A 12,060-nucleotide genomic window follows, 5' to 3' on the forward strand; every position below is an offset into this window, starting at 1 on the left:
GCTGCACCCCCTCTCCTTCCTCCCTCCCCGCTTCCCTTCCTTCACCTCCCTCTCCCCCCTCCTCCTCCTCCCACCATCCATCCATCTATCCATCATCCCCCCCGCCAACCCCTCCCAATGCTGAAGAGTTTCAACCCGGCGGGGCTGGAGTGAAGAAGGGAAGGGCGGAAGGGAGGAGAGGAGCTCCGCGCAATTCACAGCTGCTTCGGGGAGGAGGGGGGGGGGGCGGCCTCGCTATTATTTAACAGAGAAGAAAAAAAAGGAAAAAAAAAAGAAGAGACGGGAAAATGGCGAACGATTCTCCTGCAAAAAGTCTGGTGGATATCGACCTTTCCTCCCTGCGGGTGAGTGCCGGGGCGGGGGGCCGGGGCGGCGGGGCGGGGCCCCCCCCGAGGCCGGCGGGGCGGGGGCCGGCGCGTCCCTGTCGGGGCTGCCGGGCCGGCGGGGGTGGGAGCGGCCGGGCCGGGCCCGGGCCCGGGCCCGGGGCCGGTGCTGGGGCGCGGGGGGCCGGCGGCCGCGTGGGGGGAGCCCCGCGGGGGCGGGCGGGGGGAGCGCGGCCCTGGGCTGCTTTTCCTTTGTTTGCATGTATTGGCATGTGCGTGGAAAAACAGGGCGCAACAGCTGCACGCCGCCAGCAGCCGGGCTCGCTCGCTGGGCTTTGCCAGCAGCCATCGCCTGACAAAAATGTAACCCCGCTTCTCTTCTCCCCCACCCCTCCCACCCCCGCCCCCTTTCCCCCCTCCAGGACCCCGCTGGGATTTTTGAGCTGGTGGAAGTTGTTGGCAATGGCACGTACGGGCAAGTCTACAAGGTTTGTGGCAGAATTTCTTCTCCTTTTGTCATTGTCGTTTTTCTGGAGGGTACCCGGTGTCTGTGCCGGGCTGAGCGCACGGCTGACGGTGAGCCACCCGCTGTGGCAAGCGGAACAGTTAGAGATGATAAAAATGTTGTCCTTGTCATTGTTGCTGCCCGTGACAAGTTTGTCAGCCTCTTGGCTTCTGCTTTTCTAAAGAGGCACGAATTACTGCCCCAAGTACCCATCCTGAAATGATGAAATAGTCCTTTATTGTCCTTATCCCCCACCTCCAGAGAAATGCCCAAACCAAGTGGACACGAGTGTGTCAGGACTATACAAATAGGTCCATGGGCTTATTCAAAATTGCTGCTGGAACTCCTCCTGGAAGTTACTGCTGCTGCGGTGACTTTAGACAAAGGCATTGGCCTTCAGTAAAATTGTCACCCGATTTCCGTGCTGGAAAACCTTCAAAGTGGTGAAGCTGTCTAGGGGAGGGTGAATGGTGCTGCACCCTATCCCGCTGTGCTGTGCAGTGATGGGGGGGGGGCAGAGTGACAATAATAAGCGATCGAAGCAGGGAAACTTATTTAGTGAAAATCAGAATTCCCAGAATAACCTGTTTGACAAGTGTATGACTTTAAAAAATAGAAATTGGAGAGTGCCCATGGGGGTGTGAAAGTAGCCTACTTTTTTTTTTTCTCCTCCAGTGTGCAGTCAGTGAAACAAACAAATCTGGAGATTGCATGACTTTGCAGCAAGTGCTAGCTACCAGGATGACTAATTATTCACACAATCTTAGTACTTGGCTAAAGATGGAAGGCTCTAGCCTTATATTGTATAGAAATGCAAGGCACATTTGCAGAGGGAGGGAGAGATAACTGAAAGTAACCGATTGCCTTGAGTTTGTTGTGCTTGAGTTTGTTGAGGTTTGGTTTTTTGGTGGTTTTTTTTTTTTTTTTTTTTGCTTATAAACAAAGCAGTGTAATTGGTGAACTTCCCTGATGGCCAGATACTGCTGCTTGTAGCTCCTGCAACTAAACAAAGCGCTCTGGTGCCTCTTCTGCAAATGAGACACATGTCAGTTTGTTTTGAGGGCGTGAACCTCAGCCTTCGTGATGGAGAAGTAGTCTGTGCAGCGCGCGAGTTGCATTTTAAGACTGGAAGTGGAATAACCAGGCTGCTGCTGTTGGCAAAAAGCTGGGGAAAAGGATGTGGCTCAAAGGCCAGAGGAGAAGGGGGAGATGGGTGAGAAGCTGCACTTTGACGTCGCCTTGACCATTTAATTTTTTTTCTCACAAATTAAATGACACCGTTGAATTTTTGTATGTAATCCTTCTGCTCCCAGAGCTTGCATCACCTGAACCCTTCTTGCAAAAAAAAAAAAAAAAAAAAAATCGTAGGGCGTGAATGTGTGATTTGAAACTCTCCTGTTAATTATTGCAATTTGGTGCGTTGTTTCTCGGCTTACTTATTAATGCTTTGACTTAATGAGCAAAGTCCTCATTGGTTTAACAGTCTTGAGAATAGCAATGTTTCTTTTCATTTTCCTTCAATATGCTACAAGTCTCCTGGAATATTTAGCGTTAGCAACAAAACTCAGTGCCTGCGTTTATCGACTTGGGAGAGTGAATGAATACCTGAGGTCTAAGGGCATCAGTGTCACTCTCATAACAGGGGGAGCAGCAGGCGGTTTCTGTCAGGGCACTAGTTTTAGTGTGTGTCTCGAGAGATTTCCCTGCCCTTCCTCGCTGATTAGACAACGGTGGCAATATTGCCTCCTGCTTGGTAACCGAGGGCATGGTGGTTTGGATGTCAGCAGTAAAGGAAATAGGTAATAAAAGAAATAGGTAAATACTGCTTTGCTATAGAGCCTTTCACACAGTAGTGGATTGACAAGGGTGTAAGTTTGGATTTGCACTGTTTCTTCTTAGGCATTTGTCCATGTTTGTGTACATAGTCTTAAAATGTGGACACCTTAACAGGGTTGTACATAAACAAAAAATACCAAAGCAAAAAACTTCCTTGCTGTGATTGAACCTCGGCTTTCTTATTAAAAAAAAAAAAAAGAGAAATCAATGTAAAGAAGTGCAATAGTATTTAACTTTTCTCAGCCACTTTTTCATTAGGAAAAATGCTCCAGGGACACCCAGAGTTGAAACTGTGTGTTTATGTTTTGAAGGCTGTTGAAGGAACTGCATAACTGAGGGAAAAACGTGGTTACGCTGTGTTTGCTTGTTGCCTTCCACTTTCCTCCTACCCAGCAACCTCTCCTTGAAATCCCTCTTCCCGAAGGGTTTCATTTCCCTTTTAACTGCTCTGTCATCCCAAGGCACTGGAGGGGGGTAGGTTGTCTTTGAAGGAGCCGTGCCCCGAGATCTGTGGGGTAGCGCTAGTTTGATGTACTTCCACATTCGTGTATCGGCATCAGCGATGATGTCACCCGGGCACGAGGAGCGGGATTGGCTGGCTACCTGCCACTGCGGGGAGGACGGAGGGAGCGGGAGAGGGCATGACGTTATCTCTTTGTCTAGCTCATACACCCCGGCCGTGATACCGAAGGTCGTTTGCCTTGCTGGGGAGTCTCCTCTCTGGCGGTGGGCAGGAGACCGTGCCGACCTGTTGAAAAGCAGAAAATAGTCTGGATTTTCTCCTCTCTGCCTTAGCTGAGCTTGCTGGGAGTAGCTCAGATCTATCTAGCTAGAGATGTTTCTATAGATAGTTCTAGTCATTTAGCTATATATAGGTGCATGTCGATGTATATATATACATGCATGAAATACAAGGGTGGTCTTATGTTTGGCACCTAAATGCAAGTGGAGTTACTTCCTGTCACAGAGTGGTGCGGGTCCTCTTGGGATTTTATGCCATTAAGCAGGATAGCTTATGTGGAGCCTACTGTGGGCCTGGGGCCTCGGTGGTGAGGTGTTAAAAAATACAAAGTTTTCAGCTGGTCCCCTTAAAGTCCGTAGAGTTTACATTATTTTCTTCTTCATAACCTGGCTTACACCTCTCCCGTGCGAAGGAGCCTTGCGTTTCAAGAGGGGCTTGTTACCCAGCAGTAAATTGGAGGGGGGGGAAAATGAGGCTGAGGTTCCTCAGCTCTGGGTGCCTAAAAGAAGCAGGATGTTTTTGGGAAGTGTGCCCAGTGCAGGCGAAGGGGCAGCAGCGGGGATCGCTCATTCCTCCTGGGGCAAAGCGGTTCCCCTTGGCCACTCGGCCGGAACCCCTGGCAGTGGAAGGCCTGGAAGTTGTTTGCCCTTCCGTCGTTTGTTCAAAACCTGAGAATGCTGGCACGGGGGGAAGATGGAAGCTTCTGCAAGTTACATCGCTTGTATGTCAGAAAGCAAAGGGTTAAACGTTGCAAAGCAGGGCGAGTGGAGTTCCCTTCCAGCTGCTGCCCAAATGACCGGCCGCAGAACCCCCTGCGCCTGGGGTTTGTGTTTTTAAGGAGCCCCACGAACTCGCTGGAGTTTAGGGAGGGGAAACTTCCCTTCAAAAGGTTGGTATCAGCTGGTGGGAGCCGAGGGGCATGTGCGGGCTTGTCCGGAGCAGCGCCCTCCCTGCCCGCCTCCCTGCCTGCTCCCTGGCTCCCTGCCCGCTCCCTGCCTGCCTGCCCCCCTGCAGAGGAGCACCCCTGCCTGGGGCTCAGCGCCCCTGCGCCCTCTTTTAAGCAGTAAGAGTAAAGACGTACCACCTTTACCTAGTGAGGTGCAGGCAAGAAAAATGGTATTGGCTTGTTATTGTGCTTTTTTTTGGGGCGTACTGCTGTCATGTGGGGTGGCTGTGTCTCCTCTGGTCTTCTTTCCTCCTGAACTCCATCCCGCTTTATCGGAGCACCTTGGTGTAACTGGAACTTGTAGCTGGCTTACCAAGTGATCAGCTGCTTTAAGGACTTTTTTTTTAATAATGATCTTTTGCAAATCGTGGAGAAACGTTTTTCGCATTGCTGCAGTTAGATTTTAGCTTTTCGCATCCAGTAGTGACCTTAATTTGAAGTTTGGCTTGCACAAAATGAAAACGCTTCCCAAAATTGGCTTCGAGATAAGATTCGAACTGAGTGTTTACTTCCTTTTTTTTTTTTTTAATGCAAAAATGACCTGTGAACCAAAGGCATTGTTTAATGTTTTGCGTGTTGTAAAATCTCTGCCTTCTGATCCTTCATAGAGGCATAAGGCTGATTAATTTTGCTGTTGAGTCTGAACTGTGTTAACTTGCTCTGTCACTTTCTCTTTAGTTTTTTTTTGGGGGGAGGTGTGCGTGTACGTGTTTTTAAAGACAGCAAACACTTTAAAATAGCTGTTGTGAGTGCGCTGTTACGTCCCACAGACAGACATCATAATTCTCTTGTAGCAGCAATGACTGGGGGGAAGGATGTTTCTGTGCGAGGCACCAGAAAGATGAGAATTAGGGACGATCCTCCTAATTGCCCTCAGCGCAGGCTGGTGTGGCTTTCCAAGAGCCTTGTAATAGTTAATTCATAGTGAAGGCTTCTTTTGTTGATTTATGTTGCAGCCTTCCAAAACTGCATGTAAATGATGTGTATTGTCTAACTGCTGGCTCATAAAAGGAAATGATGTAAGATGTGATCGTTTAAATGCTGATTTGAAAATAAATTAAAACTTGGATAAATGTTTTCCCACGCTAAGGATACTCTATTTTTGTCTTAATGGACTTTCTATCTTACAAGGTGACTGTGTTGGGAGGCAGGAAGAGAGGACAGTGCTTGATATTCTCTACTAACTCAGCTGAATTTTTTTTTCCCCCTCTCCCCTTTCTTTCTTTCACTGCTAAAGGGACATCATTGTGGATTCAAATGATTTTGTTAAACACGAATACAATTCCAGTCTTATCGCTATAAAGACAAACTGTACTGAGGATCAGTGAGGTCACTGGCTTTCAGGAACTGGTCCAGACCAGCTCTCTTAAGTATGAACTGCCCTTCTTCCCTTCCTCCTCTGATTTTTTGTGGATTGTGTTGCAAAGGGAGAGAGTTTGCCATTGGGAGAAGTTGGGAAGGACCAGGCAGTGGCTGAAATATTGACGTTTCTCTGGGTCCTGCAGCTAGATATTTGCCCTCCTGTCCTACCCCAAATTGGCTGAACTTTTGAGCAGTTCTCCATCACCCAAATCCTTCTTAATTAAATATACAAAAGCTAGGCAGGTGGCCAGTGGGGATTATTGATATTTATTTTTATTAAAAAAAAAAAAAAGAAAAAGAGAAAAGAAAGCAACCTGCCAATTGTGGGTAACCACATGTCCCTCTCGTTCTTCCTCCCCCAGTCCATCTGTCTGTCAAAACGTCTTTTTTTTTGTATCTTGTCTTAAATCAAATTGCAGGCTCCTGGGGCAGGGACTCCTTATTCCTGGAGTAATTAGGAGAGGGCCCGGCACTCTGGGCCCTGGGTGCGCGCAGGGCTTCGAGGTGATGGATGTAACAAAATACAGCCGAGAGTCTTACGCTGACTTCTAGGAAATTTTTTCAGCTTTCTGTAGAAAGATTTTCTTCAACTGGTGTGGGTGAAATTTCAGTTGAAAGAGTCTCCTACTCTCCTTGCTTTCTGTGTGCGTGTGCTCTCTCCTCGTTGGCGATGGTAGGGGTTGTTTCCCCAGCGAAGGGGGAAGGTTTTCTCCACGAAGGTCTCTGCACCTTGCTCCAGGCATGGGGAAGGTGAGCTTTATTCATAAGGCCCAGGATAGGGATTTTTGTTAGTTTAGGGATATTAAAGAAAGAGAGAAATACAGAGACATATGCCTTTCCTTTCCTTACTTTATTTTTGCTCTCTCCTGGTAATGGAAATTTTGGTAACATATATTATCAACTTGCAGGCACCAGAGTCTCAGTGGTATTGTGCAGAGTTGCTTTTTTTGGCCTCTGTGATAATGACTGGTCCGCACCTCCCAACCTAGGGGATGATGTAGAGGACTGTCCCCAAAGGGAATCCAGCATTACAAGAGGTGTTCACCCTTTGTATTTCCCTGCCTTCAGCTTACACATTTTTATAGTATAAATTTTTGGACTAGAATGTTAGCTGACTTTTCTCGTGTGGTCTAGCGTGTGTTTCTGCATACACATTATGTTCTAGTTATCTTCTTTTCAAGTGGTACTTTCTGTTGCAAGTGTGATTTCAGCCAGGTAGGTTGTGTACCTACCTTCTCGAGATCTGTTTTCCTTGGAGGAAAGTGATTTTTGTGTTTTTGCCATTTTACATTTCTGACTGAACACTCTGGCTCCTCCAGAAGTGTTTCTCCTTGCCTTTGAATGACGTTGATATTTAAGCTCAATAGTATTGACTTGCACAATGTGAGCTTGACTGTAGTCAAAAGTTACAGTAAGATCCTTATCTGTGGCGTTATTTCAGGTCTCAGTCCAACTCCCACTGGAGCTGGTGGAAAGAATTCAACTCACTTGAACAAGAGGTAGATTTGGGAGGGGATCTCATAGCTTTGCACAAGAGTTTTCTTATCAAATACCTTACGTTTGTAGCATTATGGGTCCCTGATTGTTTCTGAGGTCAGCACAGGCTCAAGAAAAGATACTATTGGCTCTAAAACCAGGCAGCTATGGGAAGGGGGAGGAAAAAACCCTCAACTGTGCATACTTCTTGGGAACCTTGAGATGGCTTTGAATGGAGAGGACTTGGAGATTTTGACATTGCATGTCAGTATTATTTCCAAAGCATATTTTCTGCCTTGAAAGTGGTATGAAACACTTGCACTGAGGCACAAAATATGACACTGATTACAAACTGCAAAGTCATAGAATCATAGAATCATAGAATGGTTTGGGTTGGAAGAGACCTCAATGATAATCTAGTTCCAACCCTCCTGCCATGGGCTGGGACACCTTCCACTAGATCAGGTTGCTCAAAGCCCTGTGCAAACTGGCTTTGAACACTTCCAGGGATGGGGCATCCACAACTTCTCTGGGCAACCTGTTCTAGTGCCTCACCACCCTCATTGTAAAAAATTTCCTCCTTATATCTAGTCTAAATCTACCCTCTTTCAGTTTACAGCCGTTGCCCTTGTCCGGTCACTACATGCCCTTGTAAAAAGTCCCTCTTCAGCTTTCTGTAGGTCCCCTTTAGGTACTAAAAGACTGTTATAAGATCACTCCAGAGCCTTCTCTTCTCCAGGCTGAACACCCGTTGAGTGCTGCCAAATGGTCAGTATGCTGTTGTTAAGTTCATGATGCCTCTGCCTAACCCTCATTCCTGGTCCCCTCTCCTGTCTCGAGCAAGGCTTGATGTATCTCCGGTGGTCACGGGGCTCAGCAGTCCTAACTTCTGTGGTATCTGTTTCAGTGTTAGAAAAAGGAGAGAGCAGCTTTCTGAAAGAGAGGCGAGTACAGGCCGGAGACACAGTAGTCCTGCAGGCAGAGCAGTCCTTTGCTCTGCTGGGCTTTGCTGTCTGGCAACAAAGTGAAATCTGCTGTTCTGAATGTAATGAATAACTGCAATTTGACCTCAGTAGTGTTGGGTTTAATTTTACTGCTGATTGGGAAACCTGTGCGAAGCACCACTGAAAAAGGATGAAATCCTAGAGACAGAGGAATGGAGATGCCCACCTTTACAGAAGACTTGGACTTCTGAAACACATAGGGATCAGGTGGACGTATAGATGGAGTGGGCTTCTCTCCACTTTATTTAGAAATTGGTGCTAACTCCAGTCTCGTGCCCTGTGCAGCTCCCTGTAGCAGGCATGAAGGGTGTTGACAACTTCTCCCTGGGATTTTTCCCATGCCCCTCCTGCTTGATCTTGCATCATACTGACAAGTCAAGGACCAATGGTATGGGAAGATGTGGAGTTAGGAAGAGATGGTGGGACAGCCCAGAGAGAAGCATCTTAGTGAAGGTGAATTTACAGAGGGAATCAGAGGGTGAAGAAGGAGAAACTGGCTTAAATCTAGAGAATGAAACAGTGGGGAACAAAGTAGTGTGGAGTCAGGGAGCTGCTTAATATAAGAAAAAGTAAGGGACAGCTTAATTCTCAGTAAAAATACATCAGCATGTATAATTTATATATGAAAAATATATATATTTATATATTATGAATGAGATTAGCTTTTACCCATGGTAGTTCACTAGCCAGCCAGGCTTTGGGCTTATGCAAACCCAGGGAAGGTATATTGACACAAGTTTTTGTGCTGATTTCAGCATGGCCTGCGCTGACGAGACCTCTCAGCCCACCTAGCTGCGCTGTGACTGTGTGCCAGAATAAGTGATGTCTTTTGTGGGGAGATTGTTTAATGCTTCTGGCAAAATACTTCTTTCCCACTGAAGCTGTGCCTCCCTGGGTTCCTCTGCCGCTGTAGCTGTCATTATCACTACACAAACAGGACACTACAAGTGCCAACAGGTCCTGATCAGCCTGTCTAGTAATACAGCAGCTAATGTGGTAAAACTCCTAACGTGGATGCAGTTATACTGGTATTGTAGTGCTTATCTGGTATGTCTCCGTCACCTCCCTTTGGAGCTGTCCCATGGTGCGTTGATGAGAGCTGCCATCCGTGCAGGGATCACAGTGACTCATGGGTTTGTACCTGCGGCTGAAGGAGCTGCATGGGCTGTAGGCACACGGTTCCTGCAGCAAGGTAGGGCTGCCCCTGGAGAAGGTCTGCTGTGGGCTGGGATCAGCAATGCGGCTGCTGGGGCTGTTAGTGGTGCACCATGGCCACTCGTCTGCTTCCCCTCCTGCCCCTGTGTGCCTCAAGCGCCCCAGTAACTCCCTGGCTCTGGAGCTACTGGCAAGGTCCACTTAATCCTCATCCAACCACCCTGGCCAGAGAAATCCTGAAAGATCCCTCTGGGCACCTTGCATTTGCAGCTTTGGAGGCATGGATGTTGCCCCGCTCCTTATCTGCCTCCAAAGGCTTTCCTTCTTCTAATGCCGCTCTCCACCTGGAAATGTTGGTCCTCGCGTCCGTCCATAACACCTGTCTGCCTGGTCTTTGGCTCCTTATTCTGTGTTGTATTGTCCCCAAAAATGGCTTTTCTTTTCGATATGCATATGAAGTTCCCCCTAGCTTCATTGGACATTTTAGGGCTCTGAAAGTTGAACTCATTTTAGGTTTGAATGTTTGGGTTACCTTCTTTTTATGTTGTACCAGTCCATGGTATTGACTTGTTGGCTCTGGTTCCTCCACCTGGTAGCTTCACCAGAGGACAGAGGTAAAATGGGAGGACACTACTTGGGTAGGGAGAAGAATGGCAGCAGCTTGAAATATTCAATTGGATCAAATTTGACTTTTATTAACTTCCTGAGGACTACCAAGGCAATAATTTACTCCTGCTGGTTTACCTCAAAGCTGATGTGCTTTGTTTGGGATTTTTGCATTTGGAACTGTGAAAGATTACTTGAAATCTTAAAAATACAGCAGTCAATTGCAGTTAAGCTCTGGTGGTTTCCATTGCTTCTTCCCAGGATTTTGTGAGAGTAGCTGTAGGGGATGTTAGTGGGCAAGAGTTCGTGTTTTTAATTTAAACAGTAAGCTCAAACCAAAATAAACTTGTCTCAAAACCTGCCCCCCCTGCACTTGAAACTAACTAATGATATTGGGTTGTTTTGTTTTCAAACCCAGGAAAGAAATCTTAAGGTCAATAGGCCTTAATGTGTTATGGTAAATTGTACCATGCCATACTTGGGTTTATGTATCTTAAAAACAGAGACAGCCCAACATCATTACAACTCATTATTTTTCTTCACTTTTGTGCTTCATAAGGAAAATTCTGTAGATTATCTGAAAGGATGCACAACTGTGCCGTCTTACAAGGCTGTTGTCAAGAGGGAATACTTGTAGCTGAGTTATAAACCCTTGCGGGCAGGGGTATGAAATGCTGATGGACCCTTAGCTGCAGCGTCACTAGCGTGTGCTACTGCAATAATCAGAATCATTCTTGGGGGAACTAGTACAGCAGTGTTTGCATATAATGATGCGGTATTTGCTGACTGGAAGCCCTAATTGAGTTTCTTTTGTGCTTCTCCAAAAAAACTGATAGCGCTGTGCATCTCTAATTATTTTACAGTGTCCTGATAGGTGAAAAACGCGTTTTGTAGTGAGAGCTGCAGATGTTTATGTCTGGTCAGTAATTTACAGCTTTTTTTTAAACATTGGTCTTGGTTGGTACTTTTTGAAAGGTGCTTAAGTAGGCGGGCTGCTGACTGCCCTTTCCCTGTCTAAATCTGAGCTGTGTGCTCTAGGACTCAGAGAAATAGGACAGAGAAATGGCCTCTGGAGATGACTACTCTAGGATGAGATAAATTGCTCTTTACCTGAGTCTTTGTCTGTTAATTATAACGGGAACTTAGGATGAACGTCTCAGTTGTATGTCTTCTAGATGTCTAAGATCACACAGGTTGACCTCACTCTGTACCATGTGTGTAGTAGCTCCTACAGTTTGCTGCCTTTGTGGGTTATGTAGTAGGAGTGAAGATGCCTCTGTAAGTGGATGTGTGAAAAGTGAATGACATGTAAAACCTTCTTGCCCATCACTGGGAAATTAGTATCCCTTTTCCCAAAAGTAAATAAGTGACCTGTTTTAGCATGTGTCTACCAAGAGGTGAACGCGCTTGCCCTCAGTTAGTATCTTTGCACTCTTATATGAAGGTGGGGGACTTGAATATAGGCAGGTTTATTTCTGCAGAACTTCTGACAGATATGATTGAGAGGAACTATCAGTGTGAAAAGCAGTCAGTGCCTTGTGTCTCCTCTCTTGTGCTCTCAGCAGTAAGTGCTGGGGCCTTTCCTGTTCAGATAAATTACACTTCTACAGAGAATGTGTTTATTCTAGGTTACTGTTTTTCAGGAGGGAATTATAGAAATACTTTAACTGTTTTGATGATGTTGATAAGGTTTGTAATTAAGTGCCTGACATTCAAGCTATTTTTCAAAGGTGTACTTCTCTGCAAGGTATCCTTTCCCATCAAACCTGTTTGGGTTTTCGTTATTTTTTTTTCCCACAGTCATGTCATTGTATTGCTTCTCCATAGCTGTAAGCTCAGCTAGTAGAATTCAATCTGATTGTGAATTTTATTTTTGAATCTCAATCTGTTGTAAATCCAAGTATCTTTTCTCTAGTTAACACTTGGGGTTTTTTTTGAGGCAAAATACTGCATGTTCCTTTGACAGCTACAGCGGACATTCCCCAAGTACTTGAAGCTTCATGTTCTGCACCATTTGTTAAACTGAACTATGGATTGCGTGGTAATCTCCCGTATAAAAACAGAAGGAATGGAACTCTCATGTGCTGCTTCTCCAATACCCAGGT

The 12,060-nt window shown here is 46.3% G+C and overlaps 1 protein-coding gene across 27 annotated transcripts in view; it reads left to right on the top strand.

Moving 5' to 3' along the window:
* The first annotated feature begins 287 nt into the window (after positions 1–287).
* MAP4K4 (mitogen-activated protein kinase kinase kinase kinase 4) overlaps positions 288–12,060 on the top strand; it is a 174,866-nt gene continuing 163,093 nt past the window's right edge. For all 27 annotated transcript variants that reach the window (XM_086610155.1, XM_086610189.1, XM_086610147.1 and 24 more), the window contains exons 1-2: positions 288–344; positions 746–811. In XM_086610155.1, the coding sequence (XP_086466281.1) occupies positions 288–344; positions 746–811 (123 nt within the window). The remainder of the gene's footprint in view (positions 345–745; positions 812–12,060) is intronic.

This window comes from Tauraco erythrolophus, chromosome 1 (assembly GCF_009769465.1).
Source record: "Tauraco erythrolophus isolate bTauEry1 chromosome 1, bTauEry1.pri, whole genome shotgun sequence".
Lineage (NCBI taxonomy): Eukaryota > Metazoa > Chordata > Aves > Musophagiformes > Musophagidae > Tauraco > Tauraco erythrolophus.